Here is a 21,720-nt window from a genome sequence, read left to right as displayed (position 1 = left end):
TCTTTCGATCAAAAAAAAATAAATTGTAATGTAACTTTTTTTATTCTTTTTTTGAGTTAAATGCAGTAAAATTGTATTGGAAAAGAACAAAGAGAAATATATGCCTAGGCGATCCAAGAAGTGAGACTAAAAGAGTCTACACGAAGACACACTGACTGTAAACAACACAAAGAAGCAGCACCAAGCACAACTAGCCTAAACAAGGAGAACTAAATCCAACCCCAATAAGAAAAACCAGACAAAACAGAAAGTATAAATAAATAGAGTTTTACAAACTAAAATTTCTTCTTATGGGTTATTTGGCTTCTTACCAAATTCTCAGCACCATCCTGGAACTTCTTCCATATCTTTATGTTCCGTTTCAATTTTCAAGTTCTCTTTCAGTCCTTTTATCCAAATTCTCATTCATAGTTAAGTGCTTATTTTGCCTCTCAAATTCAGCTTGAGAGTTATCTGAACATAATTCTATCTTTCAAATTCTTTGTGGCAAGACTTCTTCCAGTCAAAGAAAAAGGGCTGAAGTTATTAACGGCAACTTGCTTTGTTATGTTCTTAGAAGCAACTCTTAACTCCCTACTATTTTCCACTATGGGAATATTGTTGCTCTATCTTGGGAGATTCACCTTATTCCTTTCAAGGGAACCCATATAGAATTAGAGATTTTCTTTCCTTTTACTTTAGTCCACCCATCTTAAAGAGAAATTGAAGTCACTGGAGATGTAATTGGAGCTATATTCTTCCTCCTTATCTCTGCCAAAATTTGTGCAACTCTAATACTCTGATCCTTGATAACATTTGTAATCACCTTCTGCACTTCTGTAGGGGTAAAAATGCCAGTGTTGCCAACATTCAGGTCCGCTCCTACGATGTTTTCAGTTTTCTCTTTGAAGACTTTTAGACTCTCTGTAATTGTCACTCCCAAACCACCAACCATATGCTTTGCTGCACTAGAATTCCTATCATCAGCAAAAAAAATTGTTCCTTCCCCTTGCCCCATAGAAACACTCTTTATGGACAAGATTCCGGCTGAAGTAGGAATGTTGGTTTCACTATTACATAACATATTCTCAAACCCCGCAATTTCTGTATATCGCTTGGAATTTTGCGTCACACCATAATTTCCCATATTCACTTTCTTGGGAGTGTTGGAGTCTTGCAACAATAGAAGAAACGTCAGATGTATCAAACAATAAATATAAAGAACCGTATCAAACAACTCTACCACGAACAAATTGATGATGGCAGAATCACAGGTTCAACAAGATGTCCTTAACACATTAGTTCGCGGGTATACTCTAAAATAATGCTAAACCCCAACATGAGAAGATGTGTCCAGGATAAGACTTACCTTTCCATCACTTGTATTAGCACAATACAAGTTACCCACTCTTAAACTCAGTAATGGGGATGGAAGTAAAACGCCACACGAAAATAAAAGCAAGAAGATGAAGAAAAGAAGACCTAGAGATGGTCGCTGCTTGTGTGTTTTGAAAAAAGATTTTCGAGTTGTATTTATAGGAAAATTAACTTGCAAATCAAGTTAGGTTTAGGTTTTTTCTTATAAAACGAGTTTTGTTTCTTGTAAAGCAATTAAACACAAAAAAAGAATTTTATCCTGGACACATCTTCGCACGTTGGGGTTTAGCATTACTTTAGAGTATACCCGCGAACTAATGTGTTAAGGACAGCTTGTTGAACCTGTGCTTCTGCCCTCATCAATTTGTTCGTGGTAGAGTTGTTTGATACTGTTCTTTATATTTATTGTTTGATACATCTGACGTTTCTTCTATTGTTGCAAGACTCTAACAATCTTAACACATTATTTTATTACTTGTAAAAATGGGAAAGAACGACGTTGAAAGACCACAGAAGTTTAATGGAAAGGATTTCAAGAGATGGCAATCCAAGATGTTGTTTTATCTAAGCCATCATGAACTGGATTATGTACTTGTTCCACATGATGAATTGATGAATGTTGAAGCTTTAACTGAGGAGGTGATCGAGTATAACAAGCGGTGTAATTTTCTGGCGAAAAATCATATCATGAATGGTTTGGAAGATACGATGTATGATTTTTAAAATGCTAAAGAAAATTTCAGTGCTTATGATTTGTGGACTGCGTTAGAAGCAAAGTATCAAGCGGAGACTGCAGGGAGCAAGAAATTTCTGGTGGCGAAGTTTATGGACTTCAGGATGACGAATGATAAGCTTGTTGTTGATCAATTCCTCGAATTTCAACAGATTATTAATGAGATTCTTGCTGAAGGTATGGTCATTGATGAGACGTTTCAAGTATCTGCGGTAATTGAGAAGTTACCAACTTCCTGATCTGAGTACAAGAAAAGGCTAAGACATGAAACTGGCGAGATCAACATGGTTGAATTAGGGAAGAAGATTCAAGTGGAAGAGTTGCTGTGCTCCAAAGATTAGAACGTGTCTTCTGCAAGGGACATGAGTAATAAACCTCACATGACTGAACATAGATCTTCCAAAGCTGGAAAACGTGAGAGTAACAATCGTAACTCTAAGCGTGGTACTCCCAAGAAAGGTATGTTTCGAAAACCAGAGTCTATCATTACTAAAATTAAGGGTGCTTGTTATGCTCGTGGAGTTACTGGCCATATGGCAGTTCACTGTAGACATCGTAAGGACAAGAAGGATAATGCTAACTTGGTTGAAAAGAACAAGGATGAGTTTTCTGCTGTAGTGTCTGAAGTTAATTTGGTGACCAATGTGATGGACTGGTGGGTAGACTCTGGAGCTACCAAGCATGTTTGTGGGAACAAAGACCTGTCCACCTCCTACCAGAGGGTAGGGGAAGGTGAGAAACTCTATATGGGTAACTCATCTGCATCAGAGGTTGCAGGAAAAGGAAAGGTCGGTCTGAAGCTCACATCTGGCAAGACTCTCACATTGAATGAAGTTCTTCATGTTCCATACATCTGCAAAAATCTTGTTTCTTGTTCTATTTTAGATGATAAGGGTTTTAAAGTTTCAATTGAGTCTAGAAAACTTATAGTAACTAAGGGCAATGATTATGTGGGTAAGGGTTATAAGACTGGGGGTCTTTACAAACTAAATGTAACCTGTCCTGAAGTGAAATTGAATGATTCTTCTGCTTACATGTGTGTCTCATCGAATGTTTGGCATGGTAGACTTGGTCATGTAAATTAAAAATCAATGCATAAACTGGCTAGCGTAGGATGCATACCCAAATTCACTTTAGATAAAAGTCATAAGTGTGAGATTTGCGTAGAACCTAAGCATGCTAAGAAATCATTCAGGAAGAATGTCCAGGGAAACACTAAACCCTTAGAATTGATTCATTCAGACGTAGTTGACATGAAGTCAGTTAAAACTAGAGGTGGTAAGAAATGGTTTGTCACTTTTATAGATGATTGTACGAGGTATTGTCAGGTTTATAAACGTGATATATAAATGGGAAGGACGATGCCTTAGAAGCCTTTAAGATATATAAACGTGAAGTTGAAAACCAATTGAATGCTACCATTAAAATTTTTAGGTCTGACCGTGGTGGTGAGTATCTAATTCCTTGGAGATTTCTGTGAAGAACATGGCATAATACATGAAACTACAGCCCCTTATTCACCTCAATCCAATGGTGTAGTTGAACGTAAGAACCGTACCCTTAAGGATATGATGAATGCCATGTTGATTAGTTCAGGATTACCTTCGAATTTGTGGGGGAGGCTATCCTCTTAGCCAATTACATCCTGAACAGAGTACCCTTTAAAGGATCAGATAAAACTCCATATGAGTTATGGAAAGGTAAACAACCATCTTATGATTACTTCAAAGTGTGGGGGTGCTTGGAAAAGGTGGCCATCCCTCCTCCTAAGACAAATAAGATAGGACCCAAAACCGTTGATTGTGTTTTTATAGGGTATCCTGAGCATTCTAGTGCTCATAGGTTTATGGTTGTGAGTTCTGAAATTTCTGACATAGGGTTAAATACTATCATGGAGTCTAGGGATGCTGAGTTCTTTGAGAATGTTTTTCTTATGAAACGTGATTCTCGAAAGAGATGTTTAGATGATCCCCTAGAATTTCCATCATCCAGTCAGTCATTACCTTTAGAGGAAGATGAACCAGAAATAGAACCTAGAAGAGGTAAAAGGGTTAAAACTATGAAAACCTATCCTGGTTGCATTACATACCTAGCCGAGTCTGATACTCAGACTTATAAAGAAGCCATGACTTGTCCTGAAGCTCCGTGGTGGAAAGAAGCTTCAATTAGTGAAATGGATTCCATTCGAGAAAACGGTACTTTTGAACTTGTAGATTTACCTCCAGGATCTAAGGCCATAGGTTGTAAATGGATTTTCAAGAGAAAACGTAATATAAATGGAACTATTGAAAAATACAAGGCTAGGTTGGTAGCGAAAGTCTATAAACAGATAGAAGGTATAGACTTCTTTGATACATATTCACCAGTAAGTAGAATTAGCTCCATTAGGATGTTAATTGCTATAGCTTCTGTCCATAACCTACAGATACATCAAATGGATGTAAAGACACCGTTTTTGAATGGTGAATTAGATGAAGAAATTTATATGGAACAACCCGAAGGCTTTGTAGTTAAAGGTTGTGAGAAGAAGGTTTGTAAACTGAAGAAATCTTTGTATGGATTGAAACAAGCACCTAAACAGTGGCATGAGAAATTTGATCATGTGATGATTTCTAGTGGTTTTAGAATTAATGAATCTGATAAGTGTGTTTATACTAAACTTGTCAAGGATGCATGTGTGATTGTATGCTTGTATGTTGATGATATGCTTATACTAGGTACAAACATGGATGTTATTAATACCACTAAGAAAATGTTGAATGAGAACTTTGACATGAAAGACTTAGGCCTCGCTGATGTCATATTATGGATGAAGATTAGAAAAACTTCTAATGTCTATAGCCTGAGTCAGTCTCATTATGGTGAATCCATACTTAAGAAATATAATCACTTTGATTGTAAACCTGTTTGCACTCCATATGATTCTTCTTGCAAACTCATGAATAATAAGGGTGTAGGTGTTAACCAACTTGAATACTCGAGAGTGATAGGAAGTCTGATGTATTTGATGAATTGTACGAGACCAGACATTGCTTATGCTGTGAGTAGGTTAAGCAGGTATACTTGTAATCCAGGGCAAAACATTGGGATGCACTTAATAGAGTGCTAAAGTACTTGAAGTACACAATGACCTTTTGTTTGAATTACGAAGGGTATCCGGCCGTCCTTGAGGGATTTTGCGATGCGAACTGGATAGCAGACTCAGAGGAGTCTAAGTCTACGAGTGGATATGTATTCACTCTAGCAGGTGCGTCTGTATCTTGGAAGAGTTCCAAACAGACATGTATAGCTCGCTCAACTATGGAGTCGGAGTTTATTGCGTTAGATAAAGCAGGAGAGGAGGCCGAATGGCTAAGAAACTTTTTAGAAGATATTCCTCTCTGGCATAGGCCTGTGCCAGCTATATCTATACATTGTGACAGCAAATCTGCAATAGGTAGAGCTAAGAATAGCTTCTACAATGGAAAGTCTATACATATGCGTAGAAGACATGATTCTTTGAAATTACTAATCTCCACAGGCGTTATTTCCATAGATTGGACAAGGTCCAAGGAGAATATCGCGGACCCTTTGACGAAAGGTTTCCAAGGAGATAGTTAGTAAAGCATCGAAGGGGATGGGGCTTAGGCTCAAATAATTAAACTTGCCATGAAGGATACTCAACCTTGCTGACTGGAGATTCCAATAACAAGGTTTCGAATGAGACAACTAATTTATGTGGGTAAAGGTAAACACTATCAGAAATTTCATTCTGTCCCTTCCCTATGGTGTTGATGTGATAGTGTGACTGCATGTGGAGGATGACTTTTAATTAAGTCTTAATGAGTTCTATAGTTTCAATTTAAGATTGAAGTGGGGTGTAGCAGTAAACACTCTTGATGGAACTCACCTATCTGAATGAGGAAGTGGGTCGCTTCCAATGAGAATGGAGCCATTCCTAAAGCATTTGAGAAACAGGATATGTCCAGGGCCAAAATGGACAATACGACACGAACTTAGCAACACTTGGAGGATATCATGCATGGATGTTATTAGAATTACACCAAACGCTAGCAGTTCAAGACATAGTTCACTGTCTAGCTAGTAGTTCCGGTAACTTCTCACTAAGCAAGGTTCAAGACCTCATGGACACCTTTGCCTAAATGGTATTTTCCGTACTATGATTTTTCGTTTTTTACCGACATTTCATTCATGTGGGGGATTGTTGGAGAAAATGAGTTATTTAATAAATGATTTTTTGGTCTTGGTGTGGTTTGATCTCATGACCTAAGGGTCTAAGGATACTCACTCATTTTTGAGTGAATGAAATGGAACCTTTAGTCCCACATTGTGGAAAACTAAAGAGGTGCTCCACTATATTACCATGTTCTCATGGATATGTTGTAAAACAATGTGGGTGGAGCGAAAAATACATGTTTCGACCCATGCCCATGCGCGTGTACCAAGCACCAAGTCCGTGTCTACTTGAAATTATTTTTTGCAAGTTTTTTAACTTGATAAATAATTTATTTAAGAGTTTTATTATGGAAAAATTCTTTTTTTGTGTTTAATTGTTTTACAAGAAATAAAACTCGTCTTATAAGAAAAAACCTAAACCTAACTTGATTTGCAAGTTAATTTTCCTATAAATACAACTCGAAAATCTTTTTTCAAAACACACAAGCAGCGACCATCTCTAGGTCTTCTTTTCTCCATCTTCTTTCTTTTATTTTCATGCGGCGTTTTACTTCCATCCCCGTTGCTGAGTTTAAGAGTGGGTAACTTGTATTGTGCTAATACAAGTGATGGAAAGGTAAGTCTTATCCTGGACACATCTTCGCACGTTGGGGTTTAGCATTACTTTAGAGTATACCCGCGAACTAATGTGTTAAGGACAGCTTGTTGAACCTGTGATTCTACCCTCATCAATTTGTTCGTGGTAGAGTTGTTTGATACGGTTCTTTATATTTATTGTTTGATACATCTGACGTTTCTTCTATTGTTGCAAGACCCCAACAGGGAGTCCATAGTCAAAATGACCAAAGACCAACATTTGGCTTCCATTAGTATTCAACAAGGAGTTCCATAGTCATATTTCAATCAATCACTAATTAAAATAATGCTAGAAGGATAAGCAAAATCAACATTTATCTCATACGAATTCTAGCATAAGCTATCCTTTTTTGGTTATTTGTGAAATGGAATAAGAAATAATTCTATCCAATCTCCTGAAGAAACTTTTTCATTTTGAATGATATGTTTAGGGTATGACGATGAAGAATCAATTACTCCATTTGAAGAAGTAATATGAGGAGTGTTGATTAACCCCTTACTGATATCAAGACTAACAGTTGGGAGATTATTGTTCTTGCCTTGATTTTCTTCTCTAAGATTCAAGATTTATGATGAATCCTTCAAAATGCTTAAGTTGTTCTTCAAAGTATTTGAAAATTCCAAATGAGGAAAATCTTCGATTCCATCGGATGATAAAAAAGAAGGAGCGCGAAAACCATCCGAAGTCTATCACATGTAGGGCTTAGCATTTGGTATCCAATCTATTGTCCCATACTCAGGGGGGAGCCAGCCCACTGTAAAGAACGATCTTTTGGGACTACTCAAAAAAGGTGGAGGACGCTCAGATTATAGTATTTTCGACCTCATCATGTGTATTATAACCTCTTCAAGTTGTATGTGCGACAATACGACAGTCCTTAAGTACTCCCGTGAGTACAAGCCCCGGCGCATTGTCGTCTTTGATACAATCAGCTCCCTAGAGGAGGGTGTCGTCCCTTTAAGTCCACTCTGAGTTCCCATATTATTCTTTTCATGGGAAATCCGTTGTTTTTGTGATCTCATTCCTTCCGCTGATATAGCTTTTGGGAACAAGACCACACCCTAAGTGGGTACCGTCGGGACCGAGTGTATCCGGTGCCAGGACTCCTTCTCCACCACTGGACATGTTTCAACACCCCATACCAGAGAACTTAATCGCTGAGTGGTTAGTTCTCAGTGGCCTCCAGCGGTTAGGCTTTCCCCCCCAATAGGCATCTGTGTGTCGCATCCTGGGATTGCCCCTTTCTCCCGGGTTCCCATCCTCTAGAAGGTTTTTGTATATAATCATTCTGGGATTTCCTCTTTCTACCGGGTTCCCACATCCTCTAGCAGATTTTATAACCAATCATTTAGGAATTCCCCCTTTCTCCCGGGTTTCCTGCCTTCCTTTGGTGCAGGTTTGTCATATAACTTTGTTTGTAATTTTTTCGCGCATGAAGAATCTTTGATTTTCATTGATATTTCTGGTACATAATCAGATCATATTGTAATGCTTCTTATACTTCTCACATATTAGATTGAACAAGATGCAGTCTTTCCATTTCTCCCGTGGAGATTGTTTTCGCGCCAGTTGTTGTTTTCTTTCGCCGGACTCGTCCCTGCTCTGATAATGTTGGTCATCAACTTTTCTGTTCTCCTATCATCCTTTACATTATGCCTCTTTATTTCTTTCTTTTGTTTCTACCTTCTCTTCCCATATCTTCACATCTATCTCATTGCATCTTTTCGCACTTACATGATCTCCTTGTATTTCTCCGATGCCAGATGGTATTGGAAATCCGATGAGTTTGTGATAGGTTGACGCGACTCCCTTTTACACCATGAATCCAAGTCCTACCTACTATGGAATTATAGGGAGATTCCATATTTATCACACAAAAGGATTCCATAGTTTCTATGGTACCAGCAGGGATGATCATAGTCATTTAGCACTTAGGTTTCGCGGCGACACCATTGAATTAGTATACTGTATAGGTGGAAGGAACCAAATCCGAGTCGTTATACCCCATTTTCTTGAACGTATGAAAGAATAGGATGTCAACAGAGCTCCCCGTGTCAACCAAAATCTTGTTTATCGCCCACGGTAGCTTCCCTTCCAGTTCACTTTCTTCTCACTTGGAGTGCGTCTGCTTAGTCATGGTGATTACTGATGTGATTGTAGATTGTGGTAAGTAGAGTATCGTTCAAACTCGGACTTGTGAAGAATAATTTTTAGACTTATATTAAACTAAAAAAGAAAAATCAATCAAATATGTTATCAATATTAAAATAATACTGAGGCTAAGATTCCACTATTTTCCAAGTTCAAAGTGATTAAATCCAATATTTCTATTTATTCAATTTTTGCGTTTAATTTGATTCTAAGATATTGCAACAAGTAGATTTTCAAAATAGCAAGTGTAAATCCGAAGTATAAAGCATCTACAACCTTTGGCTAAGCATGCTTTATCAAAAAAATAACAATTGCTTAACAAAAATCATTCAAACAATTATCACTCAAGGGAAAACGATCATAATAATAATTGCAATAAATAAATAAATAAATAAGAATATACCACTTTTTTATGGAAAAATAACTTCCTCACTCGCCTCAGCAATGGAGTTTAGCTCATCATGTTAATCACTTGCTCAAAATACATGTTTGTTGCTCAAAAGTTGATTAAAAGGATGAAAATGTGTAAAACAATGAATGTACGACCCACAGAAAGCGTCCACAAAGGAACGATAAGACTGTACTGCTGCTGTCGTTGTAGTTCTGAGACCCTGCCTCTGTTTTCACTGTAACTGTTTAAGAACGACAGTTCTCGGATGTCTGTTCTTCGTGTTCTTCAGCAACAGCAGCAACAGAGTTTTGAAAACTCTTGTTCACGCCTCCTGAGCTCTCCTCTCGACCCAAACTCTCGACTAACCATTTTGTGACTCCCAGCAACCTATTTATATACCACATGACGATTTAATCTCTTCCAAATCTCCTCGAAATCTCTTCTTTCCTTCCATGGCAGTCACATCGATAATTTCTTCCCTTACTCGTTTCACGCATTTCTGAGATTTCCAACTTATCTCAAACTCTTCCTTAGATAAAACATATCTTTGGAGAGGAAATCTTGCCTTTAGTCTCCCCATAATTCCAAAAATAGTTCCTCACCGATACCCGTAACTTTTCTTCCCCTGTTTCAATTTTTCGGCTTATCCAGACAATTTGGGTGCGATCCAAAGACTTCACCAGAGACCCGTAACTTTTCTTCCCCTGTTTAGGCCAAAGGAGTAAACCTAATCAATTTCAGACCTTTAGTCTCTATAAAGCTCGATCAAAACTCTAACCCTAAATTCTGCCCCTGAAAGCCAATTTTTCCCGCCAAATTCTTGTTTTTGAATTTTGAGAAGAGGTGACCCCTTATCCAGTGGTCGCCCCTTATCCGTTGCTGGAGTCCGCATAACACTCGTCCTTTTGGTGCCTTCAGTAATTTTTATGGGATGTTTTCAGCACTTTTTCGGGGTTTTTACAGGGTATTTTTAGGGTGTCTCCAACATACTTCTGGGGTGCTTCTGCTACGTTGTCTACGGAGGTTCAAATGCCATATTTTGAGTCAATTTTGCCGCAAAAGCCTATTCTTTCAAAAACACTTACAAATACATAAAATAACCAAATAAGTACAAAATCGAACACTATAAAATATACAATTAAGATATATTAGACACATAAATGCGTCTATCAATTATCAACGGGTCTGTACGTATCCCTTCCCCTGTAAGGACATCCTCTGCTGCAAACGAAATTTGTTGTTTTTTCCACGTCTCGAGTGGCAGGCTTTTCGCGACCATATGCAGTTCTCTTCCCTCGCAATCCCTTTTATGTATCCGACTAAAAACGTTGACATGAAAATCTTCTCTATTCTTTTCAGAATGGACTATCAAGTTGATTGCCTTGTACATGGCTGTGTTTCGACGCGATGTATCTTTGCTAGGATTTGATGGGTCGGTGGTGCTTGCGGTAATTCATTTGTTGCTAGAAATTGGTTTAACTTTCCTCCTTCAATTAATACAATAAGACCCCTCACACGTACCGACAACGTATAGTATTGTGATCATGGAACTGATGGTATGTGCAGGATTTCGTACTTCCCTCTGAAGATTCTTGTCCCATATTCCATGGTGGTGTATGTTCTCTGTCTGCAGGACTGCTTCCCAGACCTTTTCTACCGACCTTTCAGCGTAGGGAGCTTTATGTGTTCAAAGGGTAGGTTTTACGGCTTTTTTTCAATCCTTGGGTTGTTGTTATGTCCGACTCTTCTGTCATTGTTAGATCTTTTTCCTTGATATCCTCTCGACGAACAGTCGTATGGATGGATTCGGTCTCCAGAATCTTTCTTGATCCATTCATCATATCCTGATAAAACTTCTTCGTGCTTGACTTCCTTTGTGGGTCTCTCCTGCCCTGCTGATTCTATATTTCCTGCAATTCGGGGAAACAATCTCGCGCTTCCTTCTTTTGCAGCTGTAATGGCGGTTGTACTGAATTCCATTTCTTTCTTCTTTTCTTACAATATAATGTATTCTTCTTGGTAATCCCTTAGTTCTCACATCGTGAGTTTTTCTCTGATGAAGAATATTTCTGTATATAACTGGTCTGTTGGTCGTGAAGCATGAATGAACGCAAATATTAAATGCTTCTCCGACACTCTCCCCTCTAATTCGCCGTATTTGGTCCTCCAACGAGTTGTTAAGCTTTGCAAACTTTCCCCATGTGCTTTCTTTAAATCGAATGCGGTTTCGATTACTTTTCTTGATTGGTTGTTACTGATGTAAGTTTCCAAAAATTTCCTTTGTAGCTGTGCGAACGATGTTATGGACCCTTCGTGTAAATTATCAAACCATGACAGGGCTTCTCCTGTTAAACTCGCAGGGAAGTATTTGCACATCACTGCCTTACATTGATCCCATTGTATTAATGTGAAGTTATAAGACTTCATGTGTTTCACCGCGTCTGCGGTTCCGTCAAAGATGTTGGTGAATGCCGGCAGTGTGCACTTGGTAAGAATGGTTGATTGCAATATTTCTTGCAAAATGGTGATCGTTCAGCTCCTTCTATCGCCTCGGCCAATTTCATGCTCGCGCCTCCTCTTCTACCGTGGATATTAATTGCTTTTAAGCTCTACTAATTGACTCAGTATAGCTTGATTCGCATCATTCTGTCATATTTTGCTTCTCCTTGGTTCTGCACCATCTCTTATCACTTCGTGCTCTCCCTACTTCTTTCTTTTCTTCCTATTTCTCTCCTGTCGCGCAATTGATCTTCACGATCTGAGTCACTCTCTCCCCCTCCTTCATACCTTTGATATTCACCCTCCTCACTTCTCCTCCTTTCACTATTTCTTCGCCTTTCTCTTCTTTCTTGCCCCCTTCTTTCTCTGTCACGAACATCTTCTCTTTCTCGTTCTCTTTCGCACAGTCCTCTTTCGTATTTTTCCCTCCTACGTCTTTCTGAACTTCTGCTTGTTTGAGTTTTTACTTCTCCAGTATAAGTTCACGCCTGTTTATCATTATTCAGCCTGTTGTTTTCTTCCATTAATAGTGCATTATGTCACGCAAGATTTGCCTGTTCCGTGGTTAATTCTGCATCTCTCGCTCTGCTTCGTTCAATACCTTGCCTCAGCTCTCTCTCAATCCGTCTATCTTGCGCGATATGTTCTCTCAACTGCTAAATAGTTAGGTTATCTTCATTGTTCGGATTATCCGCTCCACTTTGCATCGCCTGATACTCATCTTCTATTGTTTCCGTATCGGTGGCATGGGCGAAACCTTCCTCATAAATGATTCTAATAGACGTTATATTATCCTCTTACCTTATTTACCTTTAGGATATTATCTCCATTTATTTTTGTTGTAATGAAAAGAGATATTGTTATGATTTTAATATATATGCTAGTGTAGAGGAACTAGAATTCTCAAGGAAATTATCATTACATCCAAGATGGTATCAGCCCCTCTACGATCCTATTTTATGTAAACCATTAAAATCAATGGAGACGGAAAAACTGAATCCCACAGGCATTGCTGAGGCATACAGTTCTATGCATCTACAGCACCCCGATGATGCTTTCTACATGGATACCGGTGCTACCTCGCATCTCACTGCTGATTCAGGTACTTTAAATAACATTACCAATTCTAGTACTGTACGGTCTATATTAGTTGGAAATGGCAATAGCATTCCGGTTACTGCTAGTGGTACCAAGCTCATAAACCTCCCTTCTCGCACCATTAAACTCAAAAATACTCTTCTGTTCCCGATATTATCAAAAACTTAGTTTCTGTTCGTAAGTTCACCACTGATAATCGTGTGTCTGTTGAGTTTGATCCATCTGGTTTTTCTATGAAAGATCTGAGTTCGAGGATGATTATCCTTCGGTACAATAGTTCCGGGGAGCTTTACTCCATCACCAACTCTGTCGTGCCATCTCAAAAATTATCCCAGTCTTCCCCAATTTCCCTTGTTGCATGTTCGCCAGATATTTGACATGGCCGCCTTGGTCACCCCGGCAAGGCTGTTTTAGATGTTCTTTGTACCAATAATTCTATTCATTGTAATAAGAATCAACATTCTAAACTTTGTCATTCATGTCAAGTTAGTAAACATGTTCGATTACCTTTTTATGAATCAAATTCCAATACTTTTGCTCCATTTGATATCGTTCACAGTGATTTATGGACCTCTCCACTACATGTTGATACTGGTTTTTGTTATTATCTTATCTTGCTGGATGATTTCAGCAACTATCTTTGGGTTTATCCTTTAAAATTTAAATCCCAAGTCTATGACAAGTTTTTGGAATTTCGTTCTCTTGTTCAAACCCAATTTGAGCGTCAAATAAAAAGTTTTCAATGCGACATGAGACGTGAATTTGACAACTCTTCTTTTCACAATTTTGCTCGTACTAATGGTCTAGTCTTTCGCTTCTCTTGCCCCCAAACTTCCTCTCAAAATGGCAAGGCCGAACGCATGATTCGCCGTGTCAATGATATCACCCGCACTCTTATGTCTCATGCTTTCATTCCACCAAAATTTCGGGTTTATTCTCTACTTATGGCTGTTTATCTTCATAATATTCTTCCCACAAAAATCCTAAACTTTTCTTCTCCCGTCTCTATTATGTATCAACGCCAACCAACATACGACCATCTTCGTACTTTTGGTTGTCTTTGCTATCCAAATCTATCTTCCACAACTCCCCATAAACTTTCCCCCGCTCCACTAAATGTGTCTACCTTGATTTTCCTCCCAATCACCGTGGATACCGTTACCTTGATCTTACCACAAATAAAATCATCATTTCCCGTCATGTCACTTTTGACGAGAATGTTTTTCCCTTCACTAATCATCCAACTTTTGTATCTCCCACTGTCCCCTCTCACTCTCCCACTCCTTCCCATCACATCCACCTGTCACCTACTGCCTCTACTCTCCCTCCTACAGACAACCGTACCACACCATCCAACCCCACTGCACAGAAAACCATTCTGCTGCCACCTCCCACTTCTATAGCCTACCGTCCGTCCTTTTCTTTCCCCACTATTCTGTTGCCTGTCTCCGCACTCACTCCCACTACAACACAGCACAGTACTTTGATGCCACCTCCTGCCTCCACTATTCCCTCTACAGGACAAAGTACCACTTCTTCCACCCCAACTCCCACTACTGCATCACCCTCACCTCCTCCCGTACATACAAACCCTTCTAGACCTACCACTCGTGGCTCTCGTGGTATTTTCCGCCCTATAAATCGTCTTAATCTTCATGTCCAAACTCTTCGTCATATCTCTCCTCTCCCTCGTTTTCACCTATATGCTCTTAGAGACATAAATTGGAATGCTGCCATGAAAGACGAGTACAATGCTATGTTGAAAACTAATACTTGGGAACTTGTACCACGACCACGTGATGCTCATGTTATTCGTTCCATGTGGCTGTTTCGTCAAAAATATAATGTTGATGGATCCTTACAGCTACACAAGACTCGTCTTGTTGCCAATGGCAAATCTCAACAGGTTGGAGTTGACTGCTTTGAAACGTTTAGTCCGGTTGTTAAACCTGCTACTATTCTTACGGTTCTCACTATTGCTACATCACGTTCCTGGCCCATACATCAACTAGATGTCAAGAATGCTTTTCTTCACGGTGATCTAACCGAGACAGTCTATATGCATCAGCCTCCAGGATTTGTTGACCCTGATCACCCAGATTACGTATGTAGATTATGTAGATCTCTGTATGGACTCAAGCAGGCTCCCAGGGCGTGGTTTCAGAGATTTTCTAAGTTTATCACAGGTTGTGGTTTCCGTGGTAGTGTATGTGATCCCTCTCTTTTTGTCTATCAATCAGGATCAAAAACGGCATACTTACTTTTATATGTTGATGACATTATTTTGACCGCCTTTACTGATGCTCTCCTATGCCGCTTCATTGATTTGATGAAAAGAGAGTTTGCTATGTCGGACCTTGGTCCACTACATCATTTTCTAGGCATCATTGTTACTCGTTCATCCTCAGGATTGTTTTTGTCTCAGTCATTATATGCACAGGACATCATCGCGCGTGCCTCCATGACAAAATGTAATCCAGTGGCTACTCCGGTCGACACAGATTCCAAGCTCAGTGCTACCTCTGGACCGGCATTTTCGGATCCCACCTTATGTATAATCCTAGCGGGTTCTCTTTAGTACCTCACCTTTACTCGGCCAGATATTGCATACGCAGTTCAGCAGGTATGTCTATTTATGCATGATCCTCGTGACCCTCACATGCATTCACTCAAGCGAATCCTTCGCTACCTTCAGGGCACCACAAACCACTGACTATTTCTCTCGGTCTCCTCTATTTCTGGCTTAACAGCATACTCTGATGCTGATTGGGCGGGTTTTCCTGACTCTCGACGATCGACATCTCGTTTTTGTGTCTTCCTTGGTGACAATCTCATCTCTTGGTCCTCCAAGCGTCAAGTCACAGTATCTCGATCCAGTGCTGAAGCTGAATATAGGGGAGTAGCAAATGCAGTTGCTGAAACCACATGGCTTCGCAACCTTCTTCTAGAGCTCCAACTACCTCTACGACGCGCTACTATTGTTTATTGTGACAATGTAAGTGCGGTATATATGTCTGGAGATCCTGTTCAACATCAACGCACCAAACATGTGGAGATTGATATACATTTTGTTCGTGAACGAGTTCGTATTGGTGCCATTCAAGTCTTACACGTCCCCTCTGAGAAACAGTATGCTGACATCTTTACCAAGGGGCTTCCTCGACAGCTATTTGTTCGCTTTCCTTCTAGTCTTAGCGTTTGTTCCTCTCCCGCTCAGACTAAGGGGGTGTAATAGACGTTATATTATCCTCTACCTTATTTACCTTTAGGATATTATCTCCATTTATTTTGATTGTAATGACAAGAGATATTGTTATGATTTTAATATATATGCTAGCCTAGAGGAACTAGAATCCTCAAGGGAATTATCATTACATACAAGAGATTCTTTCCCCATTATTGTTCTGTTGTCTCTGGCCTTGGGTGTTGGGTATGCCATCTTACTGATTTTCTTCTATAATGGAGATTAATCTGCGGTTGCGGTTCTGTCGCTTTGGGGCTCGTCGTTCTTCTGTAGCTGAGGTTTGTCCTTCATCTATTGCTCCTCTCTTTTCTGTGATTCTACTGCTTCTTCGTATCATCTTTGTTAGTGGGAAATTTGTGAAGGTGTTACTAGTATTTTATCAAGGAATAAATATCTTTCTTAGAAAAGAGCTTCCTGAAGAGGGTAGATGGATGGTGACATGCTTATCAAGATTTCATGGTAGGATGACAAAGGGGGATGAATGAAGTAAAAATGACTAAGAGACCTTGGAGAAGTGATGATTCTTAAGATCTTTCTTCGGTTTTTACCTATCAGGTGAGGATAAATCCTCCCTATTACTAGCACCAAAATGTAGTTGCGGAATATCGCACAACTACACTCTTGTAACGATAATAACACTAAGTCTAAGTTATGATGACTAATTCAAATGTTAATGATATTATTCACCACTTTGACACATGAATGATTCTTGAAAGTTCTTCTTGCATGATTGTATTTAGTTTATATGAGAGCTCAAAACTAAAACTTACATTCGACAATGGAGAAAATCTAGATACAAGCTAAATGAAAGGTATCTTTTTTTTCTTTATAATTTCTCTAACTTATTTCTCTCTCAAAATCTCTGTTTCCTCTATGATTTCCAAATCCTTATATAGGCAGACTTGTGGAGTAAAGACAAGCTTGTTCACGTGCAAGATTTTTCTGATTGATTCTACCCTATCTGTCTTATATGCCAGGCTTCGAGAGTTGTCCCTGTCCGTCGCATTGATGTTTGACTCTTCGCGCTCCTCCTGGTTTGGATTATTCTTTCGCTTGATTGTCCATTCGTGCTTTATCATTGCTCTCGCGTGATTACCCTTCGCCTTGTCTTTGGTGGTTATTGTGTCTTCGTGATTATGGCTTCTTTTACTGAACGCGAAATTTATTTGTTTTCCTTGTACGATATTTTGCCCCACAAAAAATGTAACAAATAATTATTACCATCAACTTAATTAGTTTAAGAAAATAATTGAAGGTACCAAACGAAAGACGAGTAATTATTTATATTGTTTTTTCAAAAAAAAAAACTTGAAAACTTAGAGAGATCATGGGCTGCACTACCAATATTTTGGCAACATGCCGTCCACTACATTCTAATCGAACAACTTGCGTAGCTAAAGCTAGTCAATGACTTAATTATAATTTCAGTTGGATTGGTGTGATGGTGATGTATTTAACTAATAGCAAGCCAAAGCAATGCAAGCTAAGCTATGATATTTAAATTCGAAGATGAAAAAAATCTACGTTCAAAATCGTCAAAAATTTTGAGTTTTTAAAACAAAAAAATTGACATTATTAAAAAGATTTTTCCCACCCCGGAAATGTTAGATCGTGGTTCCACCACTGGGACGACTAATTAAAAGACAGAAACCTTATACATCTCGTATAGCTAGTGTACCATCAAACATCAATTCGAACTTCTTGAATTCATATATTCACTTGATTTTTGAATCTTCTTTTCATTATCAAGTGCTTTCTATTCAATAAGAAATCTCATAATGGCCACTGAAAGAATCCTTATTAACGGTGTAACACAAATATTAAAGAAATTGGTGCCTGTTGTTGTCCAAGAAATTGGTTCCGCTTGGGGCGTCAAAGATGAGTTAGACAAGCTTCAAAGAACCTTAGAGATGATTCTTGTTGTGATAGCTGATGCTGAGAGGAAACAAGTAAGGGATGAAGCTGTAAGACTTTGGCTTAGAAGGCTTAAGGACGTTGCTTATGATGCTGATGATGTGATGGATGAGTTCTCCTACCAAGCCATGCGCCTGCTCAAAAGAGACAGTTTGAGGTACAAGGTTCATGACTTCGTTTCCTCTTCCAACCCATTGTCTTTTCGTTACAAGCTGGCGAGTCAAATCAAAGGGATTAACAGCAAATTGAAAGAAATTATCAGAGATATGGATATGTTTCAGTTGAAAACTATTCCTAGCAGTACTACTGTTGCTTGCGAGGAAAGTAGGGAGCGACAATGCCGGCAAACCACATCCTTTGCAAGCATGGAACAAATTGTAGGAAGAGAAAATGATAAAGATAAACTCGTAAGAATGTTGACAACGGTCACCGCATCAACATCAACATCACCAAGCAATCATCTAGAAAAAGTACCTCATGTCGCATCTATAGTGGGAATGGGAGGCCTTGGAAAGACGACACTTGCTCAGCTCGTTTACAACGATGATTCCGTAAAAAAGCACTTCGATCCAAAAATTTGGGTGTGCGTTTCTGAGTATTTTAATGTTCATAGGCTTTTATCAGATATCATGGAGTCCATAACACTAGAAAAATTCAGTGGTTTCTCAAATTTTGATGTACTGGTGTTCAAAGTTCGTCAACAGCTGACTGGGAAAAGGTATTTGCTAGTCCTTGATGATCTGTGGAATGAGGATGCCGACCAATGGGAGAAATTATTACAAAGTTCGTTGATTGTTGGAGCTCAAGGGAGTAAAATATTAACAACTACACGTAAAAGGCAGGTAGCGGATATTGTGAAAGGAAGTATTTCTCCGTACTTCTTAGAAAAATTACAAGCAGATGAATGTTGGTCTATTATGGAGGGAAAAGCCTTTTCTCCTGGCGGAGCATTGAAGACTCCGAACATGATTAGCATTGGAAAAGAGATAGCTGATAAATGTGGTGGTTTACCACTAGCAGCAAAATTTCTCGGAAGCCTAATGCACTCGAAAAATAAAGAGCGCAATTGGTTATCTATTAGAGAAAATGATATGTGGAACACACCCGAATGCAAAATCATACCGATATTAAAATTGAGTTATGATAACTTATCACCTCATTTGCAGCGGTGTTTCTCTTATTGCTCAATCTTTCCCAAAGATTGGGAGTTAAGCAAGCAAACTCTTATTCAACTGTGGATGGCCGAAGGATTCCTGCAGCCTTCTAACGTGGGAACCAACTGCTCGTTTGAAGATATTGGAGACGAATACTTTGAAAGCTTAATGTGGAGTTCATTTTTCGATGGGGTAGAAAAGAACGAGTTAGATGATGTTACGACATTCAAAATGCATGATCTTGTCCATGATCTAGCCCAGGTTGTTGTAGGAGATCATGAGTGCTCGACTGTCAAGGGACCTGATCAGTTGGAAAAACTTTCTGAAGTTCGCCGCTTAAACTTAATAATGGATAAAGAATTATCTGCAACATTTCATAAAACCATGAGCAAACTAAAGAAGTTGCGAACAGTTATTGTTCTTGAACCAAATTATTATTTGAACCTCTGTAGATTCTCAAGTAATAATCACTTACGTATCCTACATTTGGGACGTCCGGCTAAAGACTGTTCGGGTATGAGATATACGACTTCTAAGTTAAGGCGATTAAGGTACTTCCACATTTCCTCTATGCATCTAAATAGTAATCTATTAGATGATTATTCCTTCAGTAGGCTTTACAATTTGCAGACGTTGGTATTAAGTGGGTGTGCCCTTGTTCAAAATCGTATTAAAGAGATGGGATCTTTAAATCACCTAAGGCACCTTGATATCTCGTTTTCAGATATCAAAGAATTACCTGATTCTGTTACTAGCCTCCGCAATTTGCAAAGATTAGATCTCAATCATTGTAAAAACTTTACTACCTTTCCCGACTCTGTCATTGGGTTAGAATTTCTTCGATTTCTTGATATGTCTTTTACACCTATTGAAAAAATACCTGATTTTGTTACTAGCCTCCGCCATTTACAAACATTAGATATCAATACGTGCAAAATTTTAAAAACGTTACCGGAGTATGTGGCAGGTCTTAACAATTTGAGCATTTTTAATTTCAAAAACTGCCCATTACTAGAAGTATTACCAGAAGATTTTGGAGAACTATATCAGTTGAGATCACTTGATCTGGAGGGTACCCAAATCTTGCTCTAACCTCTACAATCTTGAGTATGTAAATCTTTGGGGGTGTGAGCTTCCAAAAGAGGTAGCAAATTGGGTAAAACTAAGAAAGTTTTATTACTTTCACATGGGAACACCAATGGGTATTGAAAAACTCATTTGCCTGCGAACATTGAGTTACAAGGTGCGAGAAAAAGTAACAAACCAGCCTGGTATTGAAGAGTTAGGGAACTTGCACTTTCTGGAGGAGATTAGCATTAAGGGCCTACAGAATGTGAAAAACCCAATAGATGCTGAGGGAGCAAATTTGAAAGCAAAACAGAATCTTCGTGATTTGAGACTACTCTGGGATGAAAAAGAAGAAGAGTTGGATATGAGGTGGTGGGAGCAGAAGTCGCTTAATTTTCAAGTATTTGAAGCTCTCCAACCCCCAACTGGTCTGAAAGAATTGGCTATTTATAACTTCATGGGGTGCAACCTTCCCACGTGGATGTGTGTTGAATCTGGTCTTCAGAACATGGTACGTTTGAAATTTGTGAACTGCAAAAGAATAAATCAGCTTCCTGCAGTTATTGGGCAGCTCCCACGTCTCAGGTTTCTTTATCTAACAGGAATGTCTCTGACGAGTTTAGATATTGGCGGATTTCCTTCTTTAGTTCAACTCTTTCTTACTGATATGTTCCTTCTAGAAAATTTATGTTATTCATATCCTCCTTATCTCCAGATTTTGGAAATCGATGGCTGCAAAAGTTTAACAGATATACCTTTGCTTTCTTCTCTGACGATGTTGAAATTACAGAGGATTCACCACAATTTATTATGCTCAGTTGGGAGAAACCAGACATCTCTGACAGCCATAACGTTGGAGAATATTGAGGAGCTTATATACTACCCAGTAAGCATACTCCAAAACAATTGTAATCTTCAAGTTCTGAGTATTAAAGAGTGCGATCAATTTGAAGGCTTTGGTGTAGATGATGAGAATGAGAACGAAGTTGCTTTGCGTGGCCCTAAACTCTGCAATGTCTCTCTTCAAAAGTTGGATCTCATTGATTGCCCAGTTCTTAAGTTTCTGCCAGATTTACGAGGTTGGACTTCACTTCAAAGATTACTCATTTTCAATTGCCCACAAGTGCAGGTGTCCTTAACCTACGATCTCAAATCTCTCTCATTTCTCCAATACCTGTGGGTTGATTTTATCCAAAGAAATGAGCAGCGAAGAGATCCATCCGATTTAAAAGACTTGATTAATTTGATGATGAAGTAGCAGGTACTCAGAGTACCTACTCTCTCTACGATTTCCTACTT

General features: G+C 38.9%; 1 protein-coding gene across 1 annotated transcript; it reads left to right on the top strand.

Annotated features, from left to right (window-relative positions):
- The first annotated feature begins 18,063 nt into the window (after positions 1-18,063).
- On the top strand, positions 18,064-20,445 carry LOC113360708 (putative disease resistance protein RGA4). The gene has a single exon (XM_026604180.1). The coding sequence runs from the start codon at positions 18,064-18,066 to the stop codon at positions 20,443-20,445; it is 2,382 nt and encodes a 793-aa protein (XP_026459965.1).
- The last annotated feature ends 1,275 nt before the right edge of the window (positions 20,446-21,720 follow it).

Source organism: Papaver somniferum, chromosome 3, assembly GCF_003573695.1.
Source record: "Papaver somniferum cultivar HN1 chromosome 3, ASM357369v1, whole genome shotgun sequence".
Lineage (NCBI taxonomy): Eukaryota > Viridiplantae > Streptophyta > Magnoliopsida > Ranunculales > Papaveraceae > Papaver > Papaver somniferum.
The sequence above is the reverse complement of the archived record's forward strand: the minus strand, read 5'-3'. Positions and strand labels throughout refer to the sequence as shown.

Coding starts and splice junctions, on each gene's coding strand:
- LOC113360708 (XM_026604180.1), top strand. CDS start 18,064: ATGGCCACTGAAAGAATCCTTATTAACGGTGTAACACAAATATTAAAG.